Source organism: Typopeltis vanoorti, chromosome 23, assembly GCF_054136105.1.
Source record: "Typopeltis vanoorti isolate ZY-2024b chromosome 23, IOZ_Tvanoo_1.0, whole genome shotgun sequence".
Classification (NCBI taxonomy): Eukaryota; Metazoa; Arthropoda; class Arachnida; order Uropygi; family Thelyphonidae; genus Typopeltis; species Typopeltis vanoorti.
Genome location: NC_143571.1, coordinates 39,202,541 through 39,229,682, shown reverse-complemented (window position 1 = coordinate 39,229,682; position 27,142 = coordinate 39,202,541). Strand labels below are relative to the sequence as shown.

General features: G+C 35.4%; 1 protein-coding gene across 2 annotated transcripts in view; it reads left to right on the top strand.

Annotated features, from left to right (window-relative positions):
• Positions 1 to 27,142, top strand: part of Vps16A (vacuolar protein sorting 16) — a 432,364-nt gene that overhangs the window by 124,920 nt on the left and 280,302 nt on the right. For both annotated transcript variants that reach the window (XM_090412822.1, XM_090412821.1), the window contains exon 7: positions 3,254 to 3,373. In XM_090412822.1, coding sequence (XP_090268948.1) covers positions 3,254 to 3,373 — 120 coding nt within the window. The remainder of the gene's footprint in view (positions 1 to 3,253; positions 3,374 to 27,142) is intronic.

The window sequence follows — 27,142 nt, the reverse complement described above, 5'->3', positions numbered from 1 at the left end:
TATTTTGTAGTATTCTTTTTAATGTTTCAAATTTACTTATAAGATTTACTTTGTTATTATATTGTATTGTGGCTGCTTGAGATTCACAGTATGTATTTAAAGGTATGCCAACTTTCATTATCTAGAGATTCTTCCAGTGTCTCTGCTATAGTTCTTTTTTTATTGAAAAGGAAAGCGAGAGTTCGTTCAGTATCCGAGATTCTTTCAGACAGTAGGACTAATTTAGCTTTATGATAGATTCTCCTCGCATGTTCAGTTGTTATATTTTGTTTAAAGCACATAAATTTAGGAAAGACAGCATGAAGTTTGCAACGTTTCAAGAAGACCAACCTGTTGATGCTTAGTCCAATCCTCTTCAGTGTCTTGTTGAAGTTTCTTTTATTATTAATAATAGAAATTTATTATTAATAATAAATAATAAATTTCATGCTGTCTTTCCTAAATTTATGTGCTTTAAAGAAAATATAACAACTGAACATGCGAGGAGAATCTATCATAAAGCTAAATTAGTCCTACTGTCTGAAAGAATCTCGGATACTAAACGAACTCTCACTTTTCTTTTCAATAAAAAAAGAACTATAGCGGAGACACTGGAAGAATCTCTAGATAATGAAAGTTGGCATACCTTTAATACATACTGTGAATCTCAAGCAGCCACAATACAATATAATAACAAAGTAAATCTTATAAGTAAATTTGAAACATTAAAAAGAATACAAAATAATAGGAACTTCTCAAAACCGCACATCAATATTGACAAAGTCGTTATCAACAAATCTTCTTATATACTTTCAGATGTAGAAAAAAGCATCCTTAATAAAGGTCTAAACTTTATTCCTTCCCCAAAATTTATACCAAAGGACACTACTTACAAAAATAGAAAAAGCTACTTTTTTTCTCCCTCCACAAGATGCAAAACTTCTACTTATTGAATCAATTTTTATTATTAATAACGCAAAACCACCTGCAGATAACATTACTTCAACAGAACACAAAGCTATTAAAAGTTTAAAAAACAACAGAGATATAATTATCCTTCCTGCGGATAAAGGCAATGCAACAGTCATCCTCAACTCTGAAGATTACCAGAATAAAATGCTTGAATTACTACATAATGATACCTACTCAATACTCGAGAGAGATCAAAATCGTACAAACAACATTAAAAACAGCAACTGAATTATCCCAAAACATTCGCTTATCTCTATGCTCTCTCCATCTGTTAATTCCTCGCATATATGGTGTTCCTAAAATCCACAAAGAGAACACCCCACTATGCCCAATTGTAGAAGGTATTAATTCTCCGACGTACAACCTTTCAAAATATCTTGCCAAATACCTAAAACGTTTTTTAGGCAAGTCACCATCCTTTATCAAGAACACAACAGAATTTGTTACATACATCAAGGATATTACAGTTAATGAAGATGAAATCATGGCTAGCTTGGACATAACCCTCTTTGTTCACTAATGTCCCAACATATGAAGTCCTAACACTCAAGGACAAGTTATCCAAAAAAATGTTAGCCTTGCTTACACATTGCATCAAGTTCGGTTACTTCAGATTTCAAGATACTATATACAAGCAAAATCATGGGCTGGCTATGGGTAATCCTTTATCCCCTGTACTCACAAATATTTACTTATAGGATTTTGAGACCAGGCTATCTCTTCCTTTATTTTAACACCTAAAGTTTGGAAACACTATGTAGATGATGTCTTCATTATTTGGAGCCATGGACATGATTCCCTTATGGTTTTCCTCGAACATCTCAGTAGCCAACATCAAAGTATTAAGTTTACTTCCAAGTTTGAAACGGATAATTCTTTGCCTTTTCTTGATGTCAAACTGACTTGCTTTTCTGGTAAACTGAAAATATTGATATATAGAAAGCCCACACATACCCACATATATCTGCATAGTCAGTCCCATCACTTCCCTCCTCATAAGCTTGGAATAATTTCCACCTTGGGACATAGAGCCCATTCTCTTCTGGATGACCCAAATGAACTTCTTACAGAAATAAACCATCTCAAAACTTCTTTCGAAGTTAATGGATATTCCAAGAGAATCGTTGAAAGATTCCTTCTTAATACTCCTAGACATCACTCAGAAGTAACAAATAGATTCAAAGGCAATATATCTATTCCTTACATAAGTACAGTTTCACATAAATTAGCACAAATTCTAAGAAAATACAATATCAGAACCTTGTTCATTCCAGTTCCAAAGATCCGTTTTTTAATAAGCCGCCCAAAACCTTGTCATCATCATCTTAAATATCCTGGTGTATATAAAATATTGTGATATTCCTTATTTTCGGCAGACAGTCAAATCTGTTGAATTGCGTATGGAAGAACACATGAGGGACATTATTTACAAGAGACAGTGAGCCAGTGCATTATCAAGTCATATCCTTTTCTAGGCTAATCCTAATGATGAAAGCCAAAGTCACAAAGTCTGCTGGGAAAAAATCTACTAACATTTTCCGTTGCAATGATGAACTAGAGAGAAAAATCGGAGAATCTAGGGAAATCATCTTCAATCCTGTTCATCTAAATAATAACTCAAGCTACAACCTCCCAGATAGTCATTCAGCTGTAATCATGTATTGGCGTTCACGAGATGCTACAAGCACGCACTTTCTCAACAATACGACTAACGAAAGAACAGCTTCAAATACAACCACAATGATTTAATGTCAATTATGTATAGAGACTCTCTATGATGTTCATAGTTTATTTAAGCTTCAGTGTTTTAGTGTTTTTTCTTTTTTCTTTCTTTTATAACGTCACCTGATGAAGGCTGTTACAAGCTGAAACTAGTCGTGTTTTTATATTAAAACCTTTTTACTTAAATCTCGGTTCTAGTCATTCAATTCTTTATAAAAATATGTATGTTAACCGAGTTAATGATCATTCTTTTATATATATATATATATATATATATATATATATATTTAACTGTGACTGAGACCTTAGTGTAAGATTGTGGTCGCTAATTTTAATGTAGCTATATTGTTCTCTCCCTCTCTCTCTCTCTCGTGGAAGGGTCACTACCTAAACCATAATCTTTCCATAATGCACAGCACTTTCTTTCAGATGTGTGTGTGTGTGTGTGTATATATATATATATGTATATACATAGATCACATATTGCAATCACATATGGTAGTATGATGTTATATATATTATAATGAATTTATATAGTAGCATTACTTTTGATGTTAATTTTAAAAAAATCTTTTAACAGTATCCAGAATTTAGAAACCCCTATAGTGCTATCATTGAGATGGCAGTATCCTTTGATAACCAGCATTTGGCACTGTTTACAGATACTGAAGTACTCTGGATGGGTAGGAGTAATTTTTCGGTGCGTATGCTTTGATATATAAGTATTTTATTGAAATATTTATTTAAAAAAAAAAGTGACTAGGGAAAATAGGATTAAAGCTAATATATATATATACTCACATTTTGGCCTTATAAGGCAACTGTAAATATTCCTCTTGAAATAGCCAAGATAATTTATAATGCATGACTATTCTAAACCTTGAAAATGTAAAACATCATTAGAACTAAATGTTTAATCTCTGGCTACACAATCTAGGTGTCTATATATACTCTGAACTTTGAATTTCATTTAGTCTAGAACAACAAAATCCTCTGCCTGACATGTTGGGGGACTTGTTAGTAGTCTTAGATGTATTCCCAACAGGCATTAAACCTTCTCTAAAAGAAACTATGTAGTAGTGAACTACAAATAGCATGGATCAAGATGTTGCCACACCTTTCAGAGGAAAGGACAAGCCTCTGTGGTACTCGGCAAGATTATGTGTTGAATGAGTTTCATTACCCAATGTGATGTCACCACTTTTTTTGTTTATTTCAGGTTTGAAATGGCAAAATCATATAAGAGAGTAAAGTCTGAGTTAATTTTTTTTCTCCGTTTTCCTTCTGAAATACAATTTGAATGAACATTTCTTCTTTTCAAGGTTAGAGATATAAAATAGTTATTCTCCAGAATAACTGGAATAGTAAGTATACTATTGTTAGGCTTGGTCTAATAGAACTGAACCTAATGGATAATTCTTTAGAAGATTAGATGTCTTCTAGTAGCAAATAACCTACCACTGTTCTGCATTGTGCCTGGAGGGAGACTGATGAGTTACATCTGGAACTGACTGTTGATACCACAGTTTGTAGAGTTAAGAATGCAGTAGGTTGATTAATCACTTGTGTCTTTTTAACAGTGATGTTAAGTTTCTAGATATTTCCATGGCTACTATTCCTCACAATTAGTATCAGTATTTCCTCTCCATTCCTCAGTCTATTAAGATATGCTTAGCAGCTAAACACCACTCTTTCACAGAACAATTTTTTGCACTAAACATGGCAGCAGTATTATTTGCTAGCTGATTGGGAGAATTTTACTGCTGTACCATTGAATCATTGAAGTACTTGAGTAATGAAGGTAATCTACTGTCTAGGTGTCTTGTTGGCATTTCCTCAGACTATGAAAGGTATACTTTTCAGGCAAGCAGTACCTTCCTAGTGTACAGTTAGCACTATACAACTGTTAGCTGGGAGAGGACTACAGGTTATGCATCACCACCCCATTAGTGGTGCTTTCTTATCAGATGATAGGAATAAAATGATCTTGTTAGAGATTTCAGTTTATGTAAATGTTCTGAACTGTTTGGAATGTTCAGTCCCAGGAATGAAGATTTCTGTTTTTAGAAATATTAACAAAATCCTGGATTCATATATCATCATCAAATTCCAGACATGTACCCTCAAGGGGTGTACAGAATATTATGATAGTATTACATCAAAAAGTTACATCATTACTAACTTCCTATCAACAATTTTCTTCCAAATCAATCTGTTATCTGCCAAGACCTCCAACATTATCAGATCTTATATTTCTGTCTTCTAAGGCATTTTTTACTGTATCAATCCACCTGTATCTTGGTCTTTCTCTGGGTCTTTTTTCTGCCAACCTGGCAGAGAACACTTGTTTTGCTAATCTTTCCTTTCCCATTCTGTTTAAGTGACCAATACCACCTGAGATTAGTTCTGCTAACACATCCCTGCATGCGAACAATGTCAAGTTCTTTCCTAATATCCTCATTTTTCAGATGATATTGCCATTGATATCATCTATTCATGCCCCTAAACTTTCTCAGGACTCTCAAATCTGTGGTCTCTAGTCTTTGGTCAAGTATTTTATTTCTTACTCAGTATTGGTTTTAACACTGTCTTGTATACAGCTAATTTAGTGTTTTGACTAATTTCTCTCTTATTTCATATAAATTTATTCAGTTGACTTCCAGCCAGTACTGGCTTTGTTGATTCTGTTGTCTATTTCCATATTTAATTTACCATCTTCACTAAAAATTGTGCTTAAGTAGCTGAAATGCTTTACTTATTCTATAGGTTCTCCATTCACAATACAATTGATATTTTCAATGCTTCTGCCTATTTTCATTATCTTTGTCTTGTTTTTGCTGATCTTCATACCATATCTATTACAACAGTTATTCGATTTAGTCAGGGAATCTTGCAAACTTGTAGCGGATTTATTTAGAAGTATAACATCGTCTGCATAAATCAAAGAGCTGAGATTAATATCTCCAATTTTGGTATCAGGATTAGTACCACTTTCCTTCATATAGATAATATGAAGTAAAGTGGTACTAATCCATATAGATAATGAATAACAGAGGGGATAATGTACATCCTTGTCTGACACCAGATTTAACATTAAACCAGCTTCCTGTACTTCCTTCAATTCTAACTGCTGACTTACAACTCATATAAAGACTAAGTATTGCTTGATATAATGCCCTATTGACACCATATAACTGTAGCATTTTGAATAGCTTTTCTCTTGGCACCTTGTCATATGCCTTTTGCAGGTCTACAAAATTTAAATACAGATCTTTGTTATATTCCCATGATTTCTCAACTATTTGTCGTAAAGTAAAAATCTGATCCTGGCAGTCTCTATTTGGCCTGAATCCAGCTTGTTCTTTCACCAAGCATTAATTACAAGAATGCTTCTCAACCATTTCTCAGGTATATTTGATTAAATCTTACCAGGAACACTTAATAGGGAAATTCCTCTGTAATTCTCACGTTATGTTTTATTTCCTTTTTTATATATGGGTACTATGATACCTCTACTGCAATCATCTGGGATTTGTTCCTCTGTCCATTCTTTCCGAACTATGCAGTGCAGCCACTGCAAGACTTTTATACCTTCATACTTGAGAGCATTTCTGGTTAAATATCATCTACTTATGCTGCCTTTCCACATTGCAGGCTTTTGATGATGTATGGATATGTACTCCTGATTGTATGCCTGTTGAGTGTTTTTTACCACTGTGCTGTTACTGCTTGTTTCCTTTAGCAATTTTTCGAAGTAATTACTCCATATGTGAAGGATATCTTTTTCTCCAGTTTTCATGTCACCTTTATCATCTCTAATTTCTTTTACAGCACTCTTTCTTTCTTTTCTGAGCTTTTTCGACAGCCTTCTGAATATTTTGCCACCTTCCTGATATTTATTTTCTATGTTCTTAAGTGTCAGCATTTGTTCTCATTGTGTCAGCAGCTATCTCTAATGCCTCAAAATGTTTCTTCCCTTCTTTAGCAGAGCCTTCTATGGGGACCATAGTCACAAATATGTTTCATTGTCCAGTTCCCCATTCTGATATTTGTCCACATCACTCTACTTGATATTACCTGCCATTCAAGAAGATTGGCCTCAGATTTAGTGTCGAATACTATAGCTATTCTTTCTTTTTCCTGATTGTTATTGCCTGAATATAACATTTTGCATTTATTGCTTAGAAAGATCTCACCACTTTTTGTCATTTTTGTTTCATTTGCTCCTATTATGTTGATCTGGTACTTATCCAATTATTCTACTACTTCCATTTCTTTGCAAATTAGGTTTCTTATGTTGATAATACCACTTGTGGATTCTAATGATGTTGAGTTGGGATGTATTTCAGGATTTGTTCCAGTAGCTGACTTTTCGCTGTTATCCCTAGTTCCCTTGTGAAAATAATGGGGGTCTTGTTTAACCGGGCAACTCCCGAGCCGGCATGAAATTTGTTTTTGTTGTACCATCATTTTGCATTGTGGTTTAAGCTAATAAGAATACAATTTTGTCGGCTAAATCCCAAATTGCCAGCCCATCCTTGTTTGTTTGGTGTCTCATGATGCACCCTGTTAGGTACATCATGAAAAGGTGAGGAGTGGACATTAGGTTAGTAGTTCTTGTCATTTCTCTGCATTCTTTTAAAGGCTATGTGGATGTATCCTCTCAATTATAGAGCTCTAACCATTAAGAACTCTAGATTCATATATTGAAACAAATAATGTAATTTGTTATTGTAGTGATGTAGATGTATGTTGTTGTTTTTTTGTAGTAAGTTCTCAAGGCAAAAGATTGGTACTTGTCAGTGAAAACTTCAAAAAAAAAATCCCTTTAGAGTATTTTTTATCATCATCATCAAATTCCTGCCATGTAAACTCAAGGGGTGTACAGAATATGATAGTACTACATGAAAAAAATTACATCATTATTAATTTCCTATCTACAATTTTCCTCCAAATCAGTCTGTTACTTGTCAAGATTCCAACATTATCAGATCTTATATTTCTATCGTCTAAAGCACTTTGTACCATATCAATCCACCTATATCTTGGTCTTCCTCTGGGTCGTTTTGCTGCCAACCTGGCAGAGAACACTTGTTTTGCTAATCTTTCCTTGCCCATTCTGTTTAAGTGACCATACCACCTGAGATTAGCTCTGCTAACACATTCTTGGATGCTGACAATGTCAAGTTCTTTCCTAATATCCTCTTTTTTAATATGATATTGCCATTGATGCCATCTGTTCACGCCTATAATCTTTCTCAGGACTCTCATATCTGTGGTCTCTAGTCTTTGGTCAAATGTTTTACTTCTGACCCAGCTCTCAGATCCATAAGTTAAAACTGGTTTGAACACTGTCTTGTATACAGCTAATTTAGTGTTCCGACTAATTTCTCTCTTATTCCATATGAATTTATTCAATTGACTTCCCACCATATCAGCTTTGCTGATTCTGTTGTCTATTTCTATATTTAATTTACCATCTTCAGTAAAAATCGTGCTTAAATAGCTGAAATGTTTTACTTGTTCCACAGGTTCTCCATTCACAAACACAGTTGACATTTTCAATGATTCTGCCTATTTTCATTGTCTTTGTCTTTTTATTGCTGACCTTCATACCATATCTATTACAACAGCTATTCAATATAGTCAGAGAATCTTGCAGACTTGTAGCAGATTTATTTAGAAGTATAACATCGTCTGCATAAAGCAAAGAGCTGACATTAACATCTCCAATTTTGATATCATGTTTAATACCACTTTCCTTCATAATGTGATCCATATAGATAATGAATAACAGAGGAGATAGATAATGTACATCCTTGTCTCACACCAGATTTAACATTAAACCATCTTCCTGTACTTCCTTCAATTCTAACTGCTGACTTACAACTCAAATAAAGACTAAGTATTGCTTGATATAATGCCCCATTGACACCATATAACTGCAGCATATTGAATAGATTTTCTCATGGCACCTTGTCATATGCCTTTTGCAGGTGTACAAAACTTAAATAGAGATCTTTGTTATATTCCCATGCTTTCTCGACTATTTGTCGTAAAGTGAAGATCTGATCCTGACAGCCTCTATTTGGCCTGAATCCAGCTTGTTCTTCACCAAGCTTTTCTTCCACAATTCTTCTCAACCGTTTCTCAAGTATACTTGCATAGATCTTGCCAGGAACACTCAGTAGGGAAATACCTCTGTAATTCTCACATGCAGTTTTATTTCCCTTTTTATATATGGGTACTATGAGAGCTCTACTCCAATCATCGGGAATTCGTCCCTCTGTCCAGGCTTTCTGAACTATGCAGTGCAGCCATTGTAAGACTCTTATACACCATACTTCAGCATTTCTGGTCGAATATCATCAACTCCTGCTGCCTTTCCACATTTCAAGCCTTTGATGGCTTTTTCTACTTCAAGTATGGATATGTATTCCTGACTGCATGCCTGGTCAGTGTTTTTTACCACTGTGCTGTCATCACTGCTTGTTTCATTTAGCAGTTTTTCAAAGTAATTACTCCATACTTCAAGGATATCTTTTTCTCCCGTTTTCATGTCACCTTTATCATCTCTAATTCCTTTTATAGCACTCTTTCCTCCATTCTTAAGCTTCTTCAACAACCTCCAGAATATTTTGCCACCTTCTTGATATTTATTTTCTATATTCTTGCCAAAGTTCTCCCATGACTTTTGTTTAGCTAGTTTTACACAGTGTTTAGCATTCTTGCATTTGTCTCTATATTCTCTAAGAGCACAAGCTGACTTATTTGACAGGAACTATTGATGTGCGTTCTTCTTTTCCTTCACTGCCTCTTTAACTTCCTGTGTCCACCAGGGAGTTCTGATTTTTTTATCCTTACAGACAACCTCACCACATGCCTCTCTGGCAGAATCAATCAATGTTTTCTTCAGAGTTTGCCACTGAATCTCCAAGGTTTAATTCCAGTTCTCAAACTCTTTCATTTTTTCTTCAATAATCTTTGTGTATTTTAGTCTACAGCTCACATCTGAGAGCTGCTCAAATTTTATTCGCCTTAAAACTTTCTTACATGTTATTCTTTTCAATATTAAATTCAATTTTATCCTGCTCAAGACTAAATGGTGATCACTTCCAATTTCAAATCCTCTGTACACTCTGGTGTCCTGCACCAGGGAGAAAACATCACTATCAACAATAACATAGTCAATGAGACTTTTCTTATTCCTAGCCTCTTCTCTCCATGTGAATTTGTGCACATTTTTATGTTGGAACATTGTGTTAGTAATAACCAGTCCATGTCCTGAGCAGAAATCCAACAGATATTTGCCATTACTATTAGCTTTGTTCTTTTCTCCAAATTTTCCCAAAATATTTTTGTATGTCTCTCAATCATTTCCTACTCTGCTATTTAGATCCCCAACAAGGACCAACTTTTCATTTTTCATTGTGTCAGTTGATTTTTCTAAAGCCTCAAAAAAACTCCTCCACTTCTACCTTAGTAGAACCTTCTGTGGGACCATAGGTACAAATAAGTCTCATTGTCCAGTTCCCCATTCTGATATTTGCCCACATCACTCTACTTGAGAATGCCTGCCATTCAAGATGATTATCCTCTTATTTAGTGTTGAATACTATGGCTACTCCTTCTTTTCCTTGATTTTCATTGCCTGAATATGCCATTTTGTATTTATTGCTCAGAAAGATCTCAACAGTTTTTGTCTTTTTTGTTTCAGTCACCCCTATTATGTCGATCTGGTACTTATCCAATTCCTCAGCTAGCTCCATTTCTTTGCCATTCAGGCTTCTTGCGTTGATAGTACCGATCTTTAACTCTGGTGATGTTGAGTTGGGGTTTGTTTTCAGATTTGTTCCAGTAGCTGACTTTTCGCTGTTCGCTTTGGTTCCTTGGCGAAAACAACGGTGGCCTTGTTTAACCAGGTGATGCCCCAGCCGGCATGAAATGCTTTATAAAAACACTTAAGGAATAGAACAACGTAGTTAAGGATATAAATTAAATTAAACTTTACTAAATATTTTCCGATATTTCGGCAATGTCACATTGCCATCTTCTAAAGGAACTTACAAAAAAAGGACGTGCACGGAGGCACTACAAACACAGTAACTGGGAATGAAGAGATGAAGCTATTGTTCTCCTAAAAGTCCTGATGGTGCCCTCTAGCGGGCTAAGTAGGTGTTCTTGGCCATTGGGCTGAAGGTCTGCTGATGTAAGCCTCCCAAATTTGGGGCAGTCACATACATCTAAATTTGTTGAGGTTTGGAGAGTTTCTTAGGGCTGAGGCTGATTCCATAAATAGTCTTTTGTATTTGTATTTGCTACGGTGTATTACTGTAGCTTTCTTCCACCGTATTCTGTGGCGTGTATCCAGAGCATGGTCTGCAAGATCAGAATGGCTGTACTTGTGAAACCGGATGTAGTCCTTGTGTTCAGAAATTCTGATATTCGCTGTCCTGCCTGTTTGGCCAAAGTAAGACAGATTACAACTGCAAGGGACCTGGTATACAGGTCCCTTGCAGTTGTAATCTGTTCCCTACACCATTCCCTACATCCGAGGCATCTTTTCCGAGGTGCCTCGGATGTAGGGAATGGTGATGGATTTAGCGTAATCCTTGTTGTGGAGGGGATCTGTGGTTTGTAGGTTCTAATATTTTTTGGACTTTTTTTGGGGGGTAGCCATTGGCTGAGAAAGTGTTGAGGATGTGATTTAGTTCAGTGTTTAGGGACAAGTCATTTGAACAGATTAGTTTAGCCCTGTTGTATAGTGTTTTCACTACTCCATATTGTTGTGTGTGGGGGGGTGGGATTGTTGGTGAATGTATCTGCCTGTATGGGTGGGTTTTCTGTAAACTGAGAAAACCAAGGTTCCATTAGGCTGGCGGGTGACTAGTGTGTCTAGGAAAGGGAGGCTGTTTTTTTCATCTTTTTCCAGGGTGAATTTGATTCTGGGGTGTTGGTTGTTTAAGTGTGTTAAAAAGGAGAGAAGTGTTTCAGAGTCATATGGTCAAATAGCGAACACATCATCAACGTAGCGAAGCCATATGGTTGGTTTTTGTGGGGCAGAGGCTAAGGCTTTTTCTTCAAAGGTCTCCATAAAGAAATTGGCCAAGGGTGGGGAGAGTGGTGAACCCATGGCTGTCCCCTCTATTTGTTTGTAGAATTTTCCTTGCCAAACAAAATAGCCTGAGTTCATTGTGAACTGAAATAAGGCTGAGATATCGGGAGAAAATTTAGCTTGGATTAGCTCTAGAGTTTCCTTGAGTGGGACATTTATGAATAAAGAGGAGATGTCAAAGCTGACCATTATGTCAGTATGTTGGAGTGTAAGGTTTTCTATGCTGGCTTTGAAATGGGCTGAGTTTTTTATGTGTGGTGGTGTGTTGCCAGTATAGTGTGTGAGCTCTTTGGCCAAATGTTTAGCTAATTTGTATGTGGGGGAATCAATGCCATCCACTATGGGACGTAATGGCACATTTTCTTTATGTATTTTTGGGAGTCCGTAAATACGGGAGAGGTATAGAGTTAAATGGCTTTAATCTGTTGGTAACTTCTACAGGCCAAGAAGTGACTCTCTTAAGGAGCCTGTGAAGTTTTCTAATTTGAGAGTTGGTGGGATTGTAATTGATAGGGAGGTAAGTAGCTCGATCTAAGAGAAGAGCATTCAGCTTACCTGTGTAGTCCTTTTGGTTAAGGACTACAGTTGCATTTACCTTATCCGCTTTGGTGATAACTATTTCTTTATTATTCTTCATTTCCTATAGAGCTTTATATTCCTTGTTGGATATGTTGGATTTTGGTGGGACTGCTTTGGAAAGGACACAAGCTACATCCAGTCTCACACTGTTGGCGACTTGATGTGGAAGGTGGCGGAATCTGCGTTAGATTTGGATCATAATATCCTCACTGGGTATTTTTTTGGGAGCAATCGCGAAGTTGTGGCCACGTGACAGCGCGTTAATTGCTTCAGGGTGACTGAAGAAAGGTTGATTACGGTATTGGTAGCAAGTTTTGGAAGGACGGTAGAGTTCTTTTTTAATTTTTCGAATTTTTTCATCTGTCGGCCTCGTATTTTTTTAAATTCTTTGTTGGCAGTGGTACATGAGACGTCACATAAAATCGACCAAAGTTCATGGTTTAAAGTGCACGAAAGCTCTTACTTTGGCCAAACAGGCAGGACAGCGAATATCAGAATTTCTGAACACAAGGACTACATCCGGTTTCACAAGTACAGCCATTCTGGTCTTGCGGACCATGCTCTGGATACACGCCACAGAATACGGTGGAAGAAAGCTACAGTAATACACCGTAGCAAATACTAATACGAAAGACTATTTATGGAATCAGCCTCAGCCCTAAGAAATTCTCCAAACCTCAACAAATTTGGTTGTATGCGACTGCTCCATATTTGGGAGGCTTACATCAGCAGACCTTCAGCCCAACGGCCAAGAACACCTACTTAGCCCGCTAGAGGGCACCATCAGGACTTTTAGGAGAACAATAGCTTCATCTCTTCATTCCCAGTTACTGTGTTTTTAGTGCCTCCGTGCTCATCCTTTTTTTGTAAGTTCCTTTAGAAGATGGCAATGTGACATTGCCGAAATATCGGAAAATATTTATTAAAGTTTAATTTAATTTATATCCTTAACTACGTTGTTCTATTCCTTAGGCATGAAATTCTGTCATGTTGTACCATCATTTTTTTATTTTGGTTTAACCAATAAGAATACAATTTGGTCAGCTAAATCCCAAATTGCCAGCCCATCCTCGTTCGTTCAGTATCCAAGTAGATACCCAACAGGGTGCACCACGAGAAGGTGAGGATTGGACATTAGGTCAGAAGCCCTGGTCGGTTCTCCGCATTCCTTTAAAGGCTATGTGGAGGTCTCCTCTCAGTTATACAGCTTTGACCCTTAAGCACCCCCGTATTTTTTATCATATAATAATGAGAAGCCTTCTATACCTCTTACATGTGTAGTTTAGCATGGAGAAGACTTTTGAAAATATGCCTAAGTTGGCTGAAATAGTAACACTCTAGACTTATCATTAGCATATTTCTGACTATTTAAAAGTAACTATTTCTACTTATTATACGAAGAAAATATTTAAAACTTTACTGTGTATTTATGTGATAGTAGGGTAATGATGGAACCTTTCTTCCTAGTTCCTGTAAAATCTTCACAGGAATGAAAAACAACTTGCATTAGGAAGAAAGAATATAAAACATCAACCATTGCTAATCCTATGAAATATTTCTGTTGCCATTCCAAATTAATCCTGGTCTCATGAAAAAAAATGTTTATATCATTGGGCAAAAGTAAAGTTATATTCTAGTAACCTAACTATATAATTTCCAAAAATTTCAGAAATGAAACTTACAAAAGGTATATTTGTTGGTACCTCATGATAAAAGTATTAAAAGATGAATCAGTAAAGATTGTTCTTACTGAGAACTAGAACTAAAAACTTACTAGAATTTCCTTATTAGAACTTACTAAGTTCTTACTATTAGAACTAAAAGCCTGGAAGGAAATCATTCAGAAATGTTTGTGAAGAGATTTTAGATAACACTAAAACTGAAAATTACATGGAACTAGTGAATCAACAGTATAATGCAGTACCACACTGTGGGCTGGAGTGTCACTGACTATTCACTTTATGATTCGCTTTCACTCCAGGATTCACTTCACAATGATAATGGAGCAATGAGGATTGTTACTATCAGTTTGCTTGGATTGCTAATAGCAATTCTCATTCTTCCTAATCTTTAAAGGAACCTGTAGTAATCTACTTACTTATTACAATAAAGTGACTGCTTCCTTGGACAGAGTAGAAGGATACCCAGTAATATACTTGGATTTCACAAAGGCTTTTAATAGAGTACCTCATGATAAGTTGACAGTCAAACTAGAGTAGATGGGGTTGGATATTAGATTAGTGGATTGGATTGGATACTGGCTATCTGATAGGTATCAACAAGTTGTGTATGGGGGTGCGATATCCAGGAAAAGGAAAGTCACTATTGGAGTGCCTCAGGGGTCTGTTTTAGGGCCATTACTATTTAACTTGTATATTAATGATATTGGCGAAGATTTGGATGGAGATATTTGGATGGAAATGGGGATGTGAGTTCAATGTTGCAAAATGTAAAGTTTTAAAATTTGGAAAACAAAGGTGGGATGCAGAATTTATGCTTGGTGAGAATATATTGTTGGAGGTAGAGGAAATAAGAGATCTGGGGGTGATAGTGGATAAGAATCTAAAATTTAGGGGACACATCGCCAAAATTGTGAAGACAACACAAAGGCTTTTGGGAATGATGCGGATGACACTGACGTGTAGAAGTAGGGAGATTCTTGTTCCATTGTATAAGGCTTTGATTAGGCCCCACATGGACTATTGTGCCCAGATTTGGTCACTGGGTTTTCAGAAGGATGTTGGAAAATGTCCAAAGGTGACCGACTAAGGTAGTTTCTAATCTCTGGAATGTCGAGTATGAGGAGATTGAGAAGATGTAATTTGCAGAGTTTGGTGGACAGGAGGAAGAGGGGAGATATGATAGCGACCTACAAGTTAGTAAGCAGTTGTCATAGGTTAAACGGTGGAGAAGTTCTACAGAGAATAGTGGGAGATCAGGGGAGAACCAGAGGTCATCCCTGGAAACTGTATAAAGAGGGGGTGAGTAGGGGAGTGAGAGGCAGGTTTTTTTTCGTGCAGAGTTGTGAATAATTGGAATACCTTGCCTGAGAGTGTGGTGTCTGCAATTAGTTTGAGTGTGCTTAAGACACGGTATGATGAGATGTGTGTGTGTGTGATAAAAGGACCTCCCAGATGAGTCTTTGACTCCATGAGGTCTTGGGGTAATAATAATAACTATAAATAATAAATTATACGATAACCACAGTAATTAACTTTAATGAAATTAAAGTACAGATATTTTATACTGAAACTAACAGTACATCATCAGTGTAGACAATAAGCAAATCAAAGGCACGAAATACAAAGTACTTACAGCAGTCGGTGGTTTACCAATCAAAAACTGTTGTCGTGTGTGTGTTAGAAATTAATATTAATAATTATTACAGATATTATTAAAAACTATTTTTTTGATGGTTACATAAGATAAGACTCTCCCAAACTTTTGGGAGAGAGAAACAATCGTTCCGATTCAGATTTGGCCGATGTAAAAGGGCTTTGCAACTTTCTTTGAAAAGACGTTCATATTTGAACTTGCATCTATGGAGAAGACAAGCTTTATCCCACTGGATCTTTTGTTTAGTGTCAATACTATGTTGTGCCAGACCAGACTTTTGAGGTTTCATGTATTTGATATAATATTGATGTTCAATAATTCTTTTTTTCCACAGAACGGCCTGTTTGTCCAAAGTATGTTAGATTACATTCACACGGTATCTGGTAAACAGCAGCTAATGATAGAGGTGGCAGTTTGTCTTTTGTAGATGGCAACAAGTGAGAAATTTTGTTGATCAGAAAATATGTTGGAACAAGATAATATTTCTATAAAATTCTGCCAATTGGTTCCGAGATGCCAACGATATAAGGCATTGAGATCCTGCGGTCTGCTGAAGAATCCTGAGGTGTTGGAACATAAGTGTCAATTATCTGCTGGATTTGATTAGGGTTGTAACCATTACATTTTGTTAACGTTTTGATAGTGGAAAGTTCTTGTTGTAAGATTGAGGGAGAGGAGTACACTTTATGTGCTCTATTAATTAACGACTTGATAACACCAATTTTTTGTGAGGTGTAATGAGCAGACTTATGATGAATGTATCTGCCAGTAAAGGTAGGTTTTCGATAAACGCTGATTGATAAATTACCGGAGGTTGTGTTTTCTTTTCTTTTTCACTGGAAAGTCGTGACTTTCCTGCGAAGATGCTAACAAACTACGTTTTGAAGTTGCTGCTTCATTCAAAAGCAAATTACCTCCATCAAACTTATTGAGTGCGGAAACATGTGCACTAATCTCATTAAGAAAAAATAGCAATATATCTATTTCGAAAGCAGATAAAGGTAAAGTAGTAGTGGTAATCGATAAGACTGAGTGTGAGAGAAAAATAGACCGCCTTTTACAGGATACCTCCACCTATCAAGAAATTAATCATGACCCTACAAAAACCGAAATTAAACTTAAAATTAAATTAAAATTAAATAAGCTGCTGATGAAGTTGTCAGTTGAGATCAAAATACTGTGGACAAGTTGTGCACTCATTTTGGAAAAACTCCTCGTTTATGTGGTCTCCCAAAAATTCATAAAGAAGGTTATCCAGTAAGACCCATCGTGAATTGTATTGACTCTCCCACTTATAGAATTGCTAAATTTCTGTCACGTTTATTAACTGCCCATACAAGACAATCCAGATCCTTCATCAAAAATTTCACACATTTTCTTGAAAAAATCAAGGATATTCAAATACAAGAGTCGGACTTGTTAGTCAGCTTTAACATCATTCCCCTCTTTACCAATATTCCATTAATTGACACTGTTAATTTACTTTATGATGATTACCCTCCCGATATTGCAAAGATTTTTGTATACATTCAGGATATTTCAGCTAGAAAAACAAGATCTATAAACAAGTCAAAGGTACTGCCATGGGTAGCTCTCTTTTACCACCTTTGGCAAACTATTTTTTGAACCATCTGGAAGACGCCTTGTTCTCATCCATTCATTCCCAACCCTCTCTTTGGTTTCGTTATGTTGATGATGTCATTGCTATTTGGCCGCATGCTGAAGAGGAACTTACTACATTCCTACAACAGATCAATAGCCTTCACCCACTCGTTCAGTTCACCATGGAAAAAGAAAAGGCTGGTAGTTTACCGTTCTTAGACATCCTTCTTACACACACAACCTCTGGTAATTTATCAACCAGTGTTTATCGAAAACCTACCTTTACTGCCAGATACATTCATCAAAAGTCTGCTCCTCACACCTCCCAAAAAATTGGTGTTATCAAGTTGTTAATTAATAAAGCACATAAAGTATGCTCCTCTCCCTCAAGCTTACAACAAGAACTTTCCACCATCAAAACATTAATGAAATGTAATGGTTACAACCCTAATCATATCCAGCAGATAATTGACACCTATGTTCCAACACCTCAGGATTCTTCAATAGACTGCAAGATTTCAATCCATTATATCTCTGGCATCTCGGAACCAATTGGCAGAATATTGAAGAAATATCTTTTTCCCACATATTTTTTGATCCACAAATTTTCTCTCCTGTTTTCATCTACAAAAGACAAACTGGCACCTTTATCATTAGCTGGTGTTTACCAGATACCATGTTGTAATATTATGATGATTTAGTAATTTATATTATTATAATAATTAATTATCTTTTCGTCAATATCTTGGCTGTTTCGCCTTTGTATTAATTCTATTCTTTTTTTGTTATCTTTCCTATGTGTACTTTAACTTCTAACTCTCAGTTAAGTATTCTTTACCTTGTTCTAACTTAAGCCAATTAATTTAGTCCCCACTTGTGATCCCTTATACTTCCTACAAGTATTAGCACTGTTAGTGAAAAGGCCTCTAGAATAGGCAACTCTCGGTTACAGTTAACTATTTCCCACGCGATATAATTTTTTTTTTGACTGCGCCACCCTGAATTAATGTTATAGCACAGGACGAATAGTTATAACACTTATAGAATAGATCACTTTCTAAAATAATACCTTAAATAGTCAGTCATGGCAATTTCTCTAATTTAAGCACACAGGTTCAGTTACTTTTATGAGCCAGTGTATTGGTCAAAGGTCAGGCGATAGTTTTAAACAAACAAAACATGTTTATTCTACCTTAAGCTCTATACAATATGATTGTTAAATTGTGAATGAAGATATTTATAATAATAATACTTCATTCATAATTAACATCATCTTCCATATCATAAGCAGGACTTATTTAAATTTATTCTGTTAGTTTCTTGCTTATAAAATATTATTTATGTAATTCCTTTTAAGTTTTGTTAGTTAATTTTATTTATGTGATTTTAAAACATATTATAGATATGAAAAGGCTCTGTATTAAAGTGTCAATTATTTTATTTATTTTATTCCTTTGATAATAATATAAGAAACTGTAATGTATGTAATTTTAATATATCCAGATATCATTTGGTTGGTTGTTGTGAAAAAACATGCAAATTTCTCCTAGCGTGTGTTGGAGTGTGAACTACTATATACGAAGGAAAAAACAAGTTTGATGTGAGCCTAACCGGTGAGAACCAGTTTCTGGCGGGAATGGTAGCTGGAGACTGGAGGAGAATTTTGACGTGCCGAAAACAGAATTGAAAGGACCGGGATTCACTTGGTATTTTAACTTACCTTTTTCTGAGTTGGATTTATACCAAACTTCCTAATGCCTAGCAGTGGAATAGTGCAGGAAATAGGATAATACGTATAAGAAAAAAGAAGAAATAGGTAGATAATTTAAACCAAGTGCATAAAGGTTATATTCTCCCGAGTTTATAAATCAGTCGTGGAAGTGGAAAATTCTTTTAAGTTTGTGTTACTACAAAGTAAAAGTCAGCAAGGACTTTAAAATTATTGTTCGATCTCCTTATGATGTGATGAAGCTATATCCTGGTAAGATTACCTTTACTATACTTAGTGAGAAGTAACGAAAATTAATTCTGCCGAAAGTAAATTATTCCTAGTTGCTGTATTCAATGAGTCAAGATTTAATGTGTGATGTGCTAAGACTCTTCAAGTGATAAATGCTATATTATTGAATTAGGTGTTCATTGACTGAACGAGAATATCGAGAAGCATATTTGTTGTAATTTAGGAATCTCGAACTTACAAGAACTAATTTTGATTAACTGAGCTTAGAGAATTACAAATAAATGTCTGATGGTTCATGCGTTGTAATCTTTCTGAATATCTTGAACTGATTTGATATTTAAATGCTTTGAGATGTAACCTTGATCAGAGTAAGGTTATGATAGAATTTCTCTGTAATAAGAAGAATAAGATCTGTTAAATATAATCTTTAATTATAAAGTTTAAGCTCAGCTGAGTAGTATACTAGAATCTTAATGAGAGCTTTATATTAGTTTAATTATAATGTCCTTGTTGGAATACTGTGTTATGATGTAATTTATATGACACTGCATTAAATAATTTTATTTGAATTGAATCTTGTATTTGCCTGATTGTTTCATTGCACCACTCATTAAAATAATACGAATCATAGCGGGAACCCTATGTATAAGAATAAAAACCTCGGCCTAAAACCAGCTTATGATAACCTAATACAGTTGAAGGTCGATTTATCTAAATTGCTCTTGCAATTCAGAATATGGAGTGGCACAGTATAATATAAATTTTCTTCATGTTTGATTGATATATCAGCCTACAACTAGTTAAATACTAAAGAGAGAGAATTGTAAGACAATAAAACATAATTGAGCAAGAAGTACGATACAACATGATACACATTAAACAATTTCTCTCTAATGCCTATTTTTAAACTTAAATCTTAACCTTACAATTTAGACCTGCAATTCACAATGCTTGAATAACTTGCTTTACAAAATCTAGGCAATTTCTGGCTGTTACAATCAATATCATTGGCTAACATTTTTCTCAATAAATATACTAGCTAATTTTCAGCTAGTATATTTCTTCTTTTACTTCTCAGTTACTTATAGTGACTTGTACAACTATTTTAACAAAGCTACATTCAGCGGACATGCAATTCTTAATCACTCTCTCAGCGTTAATACATTAGAATCTACTCACAAATTCTTAGAAACATATACAGGCCTAACAGTCTTGAAGATTTGTGGCGGTTCTGCTGACTGCTTTCATCGGTCCTATTTCCTAGCCTTTGCTGAACGGCTTTTGGCGGTCATCCTGGTGTAGTCCTCTTCCGGGATTTGTAGCATAGCTCACCGTCGGTTTTGGACCTATTGTTGGCATCGCATATCTGGTCACACGTGGCACATTCCACTACTGAAAATCCATCTCCTTAGAATGATCTGCCTCTCCTGGGTTTTCCCCGTGCCTAGGGTTCACGATCCTACGACGAAATACGGAGGTCCGAGCGTGCCAACAGACTGCAGCAAGACGGGAAAAAAAAAACCTTCTCTCTAGGTTCTCAAGACCTCTTATATGATTCAGAAGCTCCTTGTTTTTAGAATCAGAGACCCCTGAATCTTCTCTAAATAACTGACGTCACTGTTGTTTTTACCTTCAGATTTGGCGGCAACAATCTCTACATCTGAATGACCTTCAATACCTTTGTTTACTTTCAAGTCGCCAACATAATCTTGTGTAATTCCCTTAACTTAAGGCAGAATTACTTTTAATGTTCTGTTACATCAAATCAACATAATGCACAATTTTAATCTTGACAATATTTTTATAATTTGTGAACAATTTCTATATCATTCTTTTTGTTAGTTAGCTTTACAAGTTTACGATCAGCACTTCTCCTTTAAAATACAGTAATTTACAATATTGATCTTTCCACATGATTTATGACCTCTGTAAAAATCGATGTTGGAAAATCTTTATATAAAATTTCACTGCATTGAATTTTACAGTGTGAATGTAATCTAACATACTTTGGACAAACAGACTGTTCTGTGGAAAAAAGCATTAACGAACATTAATATCATATCGAATACATGAAACCTCAAAAGTCTGGCACAACATAGTATTGACACTAAACACAAGATCCAGTGGGATAAAGCTTGTCTTCTCCATAGATGCAAGTTTAAATATGAACGCCTCTTCAAAGAAGGTTGCGAAGCCCATTTACATCAGCCAAATCTGAATTGGAACGATTGTTTCTCTCTCCCAAAGGTTTGGGAGATTCTTATCTTATGTAACAATCAAAAAATAGGTTTTAATAATATTTGTAATAATTATTAATATTAATTTCTAACACGTGGCAACAGTTTTTAATTGGTAAACCACCGACTGCTGTATGTACTTTGTATTCTGTGCCTTTGATTTGCTTGTTGTCTATACTGATAATGTACTGTTAGTTTCAGAACGAAATATCTGTACTTTTATTTCATTAAAGTTAATTACTGTGGTTATCGTGTAATTTATTATTTATAATTCTCATTGTTCCGTTATTCTGTTGGTATCTTCAAAGAATATTCAAAGTATACTCACAGTTTAAGTTAAGGGATATTACATCCCATATAGTTTCTTAGCCGAATAAGAAACTCAAAGAGTTTCATTCCGAATATAGTAGAAACTATACAAAGTTCGGCGATTCCAAGCGTAAGCAAATACCTGGATACTGCAGCACTGAACCCAAAGGGTAGTGCAAGCTGGGGCAACTCGTGGTAGAAGTGGAGCGAGCTCCGATCACTATTCTTGATATTTGCCCATAATGTGAACTTAGCTCCTAGGAACTGTATTTTTGTTCACATTATGAGAGAAGGTCACTACCCAGACCGGTTTCAACCTTTATTGAGGTCTCATCAGTGAGTAGCCAGACCTAGTTAATATCAAGTTTGTAGCGAACAGAACTTGTACCCCTTCTACGAGTATTGCCGTGAGGTGCTCTAATAAATTATTAGATATGTGAAGAGCCAAAGGCTTCAATTCGGCGACATATAACTTGTTTAAGTTAAGGGATATTACATCCCATATAGTTTCTTAGCCGAATAAGAAACTCAAAGAGTTTCATGCCGAATATAGTAGAAACTATACAAAGTTCGGCGATTCCAAGCGTAAGCAAATACCTGGATACTGCAGCACTGATTCCAAAGGGTAGTGCAAGCTGGGGCAACTCGTGGTAGAAGTGGAGCGAGCTCCGATCACTATTCTTGATATTTGCCCATAATGTGAACTTAGCTCCTAGGAACTGTATTTTTGTTCACATTATGAGAGAAGGTCACTACCCAGACCGGTTTCGACCTTTATTGAGGTCTCATCAGTGAGTAGCCAGACCTAGTTAATATCAAGTTTGTAGCGAACAGAACTTGTACCCCTTCTACGAGTATTGCCGTGAGGTGCTCTAATAAATTATTAGATATGTGAAGAGCCAAAGGCTTCAATTCGGCGACATATAACTTGTTTAAGTTAAGGGATATTACATCCCATATAGTTTCTTAGCCGAATAAGAAACTCAAAGAGTTTCATGCCGAATATAGTAGAAACTATACAAAGTTCGGCGATTCCAAGCGTAAGCAAATACCTGGATACTGCAGCACTGATCCCAAAGGGTAGTGCAAGCTGGGGCAACTCGTGGTAGAAGTGGAGCGAGCTCCGATCACTATTCTTGATATTTGCCCATAATGTGAACTTAGCTCCTAGGAACTGTATTTTTGTTCACATTATGAGAGAAGGTCACTACCCAGACCGGTTTCGACCTTTATTGAGGTCTCATCAGTGAGTAGCCAGACCTAGTTAATATCAAGTTTGTAGCAAACAGAACTTGTACCCCTTCTACGAGTATTGCCGTGAGGTGCTCTAATAAATTATTAGATATGTGAGCACCTATTAGAGCACCTCACGGCAATACTCGTAGAACGGGTACAAGTTCTGTTCGCTACAAACTTGATATTAACTAGGTCTGGCTACTCACTGATGAGACCTCAATAAAGGTCGAAACCGGTCTGGGTAGTGACCTTCTCTCATAATGTGAACAAAAATACAGTTCATAGAGCTAAGTTCACATTATGGGCAAATATCAAGAATAGTGATCGGAGCTCGCTCCACTTCTACCACGAGTTGCCCCAGCTTGCACTACCCTTTGGGATCAGTGCTGCAGTATCCAGGTATTTGCTTACGCTTGGAATCGCCGAACTTTGTATAGTCTCTACTATATTCGGCATGAAACTCTTTGAGTTTCTTATTCGGCTAAGAAACTATATGGGATGTAATATCCCTTAACTTAAACAAGTTATATGTCGCCGAATTGAAGCCTTTGGCTCTTCACATATCTAATAATATACTCACAGTGTTTATAAGCTATGTGTTTTCTTATGCTTATTTTTAGCTGTTCATTTAATTTGCAGGCCTTCAAAAAAAAATTTTTTTTTTTTCTAAAGATGACATCAGATTGTATTTAAAATATTTATGACATAAATTTGTATTGTATCAAGAGTTATTATTATTAACATTAGACCTCCATGGAGCCAAAAGACTCATCATGGGAGGTACACACTGTTACATCAAACTTGCTTTAAACTCATTCAGTGTATTCTTATTCATTGTTCATGGTTGGCAAGTAGTTAGCATATCCAATCTCCAGCTAATAGGCTACAGGTTTGAATCCCATTGTGGGCTGTTTATGAATATCTTTAGGTAGGAAATGAATTTCATCATCTGGTGTGAGACCACTGCCTTGCTTATTGGAGGCCTGAAGTAGCTTGATTCCATGTTCCATGTTTGGTCTCTAGAGCAGGGTTTCTGGACTGGTAAAAAAAATAAATAAAAACTACAAATAAGTATATTAAAAATCAATAAAAATAGAAAAAAAAGTCCATCTTTAACCCACCTATACCATATATGGTGAACCTATGGCACACACGAGAATTTTGCTGGCACTTCAACGATTTACAGGTGATATCCTTTTATACGCTTATAAATTATTCAACCCTTTTTTTTATTATTACAATACGTACAAGTTAAATTTTGTTTTACACAAGAGAGCAGCTATGAAGACATGCATATGATTGGTGCGGTATTAACAAAAGGTCACGCAACCCAAAGACATGGGCAACCGACAAGTGTTGAGTTGAAATGCTAATTCTCTTTAACCGAATTCCATAACATCTGAAACTGTCATAATAACATTCACTATATATTTCCTAGTTTTAACACATTCACGAAGGAGTGTCGTTTATCGTTCCGACGGAACTTCTCATTACTGGTGGGCTCAACTCACACAAAGTTTCAACCCTTGGTTGAATTTTATTACTGCTTGTTTGGGTTGAGCTGGCAGGCAAACTCACACACACACATACACACATATGTACAGTGACCATATTTTTTTGGAGAAAATAAAGAATAAAGGACAAATCAGAAATTGTTTCATAATAAATAATAAAAAAAGCAGGTTGCATTTATTTGTTTCACTAAAACTAAAAAGCTTTATAACATTGTAAAATATAAGCATATATATAAGCCTTTTAAACAATTACATTATTACTTTAAAAAAATTTAATTTTGATACTTTACACAAGAATGAACTTTTTTTTAATAAATCAGGTTTGTGTTTTAAAAATTCATAAAGCTGTATTCAATTCATATCAAAGTTCCATTTGGTATAAATGCATGCTTTCAATGTTTCGATTTTTAATTGTTTTTTTTTTCACTGGTCCACATATTGTTCACTAATGAAAATACTCGTTCAGTGGGGCGTTAGATCAGGAGACACAAGCAAAATTCAATGATTTTTAAAATGTTTTTAAAAGATACATGTTTATCTGCAAAATATTTAAAAATTTCAACCCTACTACGTCATTTTGTCGCAATCGATCTTTTCACTGGTGACATAACTTTTACTACACTAAACTTAATCAAATAGTTCGCCATCATTTATATTTAAGTTCAAGCGACTGGAAATGAACAAAACACTTTCGTCGATCTTCGTCCGCAGAGGGGTTTCTTGTAGTAGGATCCATTCAAATACTTCCATTTCCACGAAAGCTGTCCCAGTTATTTAAATAATCAATGCAGGGTTGGTAAAATTTATGAATTGCATCTTTAAATATATTGGCATCAATATTCAATTTACTATTTCAATTCACAAAATAAAGGACAAAACGACCATTTTAGGAAAAAAAAAATCTAACGGACAAAGTAGTGAAATAAAGGACTGTCCTCTTAAATAAAGGATATATGGTCACAGTAATTATATGGTGTGTTTCAGTTCTTTGTAGAATTTTATTTGAAGTTAGTCTTTGTGATCTGTCATAATGACATAGAGAATTTCAAATGCAATAAAACAAACACTTATTTCACGTAATTGAAAAATTGGACAATAGTTTTTAGTTAGGTACTGCGTTTCAGTGCAACATAATGGTTGCACTGAAACACAGTTGTTGACTTGAGTCTGTACAGCATAGTTTCTGTGGGAGGAGACAATAATAGTCCAATTAGAGACAGCTGGAATAAAAATGGTGCTAACTAATGAATCACATTATTTGTTGAGAAATATATTACACAGACTGCAAAAGCATCTCTACTTTATTCAGGGATACAACAAAACTACGTGATTTTAACCGGGGGGGGAGTACTATTGCCTCGACGTGAACATGTTTAAACATTTTTTTTTTGTGAGAGGTAATATGCAAAATTTTTGATGTCTTTTTTCTTAAAGTAAAATCAGGGGGTGAGAGTTATACGCAAGAGCAAGTTATATTCAAGTAAATGCGGTAAGCATTTCGCTGACAAGTTGAGCTTCCCCTGCTCAGCTGACTTCTATGGTGAGTTACAATTCATAAATATTTTTCTCACTATCGTTTTTTTTTTTTTTTTAAACCAACATTAAAATCAATTTAATAATACAATAATTAATTTTACTATTATAAATTTATATATAAATAAATAATATAAATAAAATAAAATATTATTTATAAAATTGTAAATAATTATTTATAAAATATTATATATTATTATAAATTAATTAATAGATTTTCTATTAATTTTTTACCTACTAAAAACTGTCCGGCACATCATCAACTTGATTTGTAAATTTTTGGCATGTGCCGGCACAATCAGAAACTCGATTTGTAAACTTTTGGCACACGCACATAAAAAGGTTTGCCACCACTGACCTATACTATGAGTGTACATAGGTTCACAAATAAATTTTTCATGAGTAGCAGCCACATTTAAAAAACAAAACAATGCCAGACAATGCATTCCACTCTCCATGCAAAGAACCTGCTTCTTATATCGTCGTTCACACCTTATACAGCTTCCAGGGATGTCCCCCCTTGTTTTACTCCTTTTTCCCATTTTGTGAAAAATTTCTTCCACATTAATCCAGTAACAACCCTTTACCAACTTAAATGTCTCAATTATATCTCCTCTCTTCCTCATATTTATAAATCTTTGCTAACTGCAGCCCCTCAATCTGTCTTCGTATCCCAAAGATATGAAGTTACCACATTAAGTCTGTCTTCTCTGGACCCTTTTCCACTATATCCTCATCAGGGATAATCATAATGGATTCAATGAGTCAACTGGAATGACTATTTCTAGAAAGAAGTATAATGGGTGGTGTGAAAAAGAGATAGAGGAAGTAAGAGATGATGTGAAAGTTCAGGAGAGTGGACTTTGATGGTCAGGTGAGACTATAAGTTCATATGAATGGAGAGAGTAGTGTAAGGAAACAAATGTGAGATGGAGGGAAAATCGGAGACCGGATATTCGCAGCAGTAGCATATGTATGGGGATGATCAGCATAGAAATGGAATGGCCTGGAATCTTCTCGCACTCAACTACTTGACTTACATAAGTTG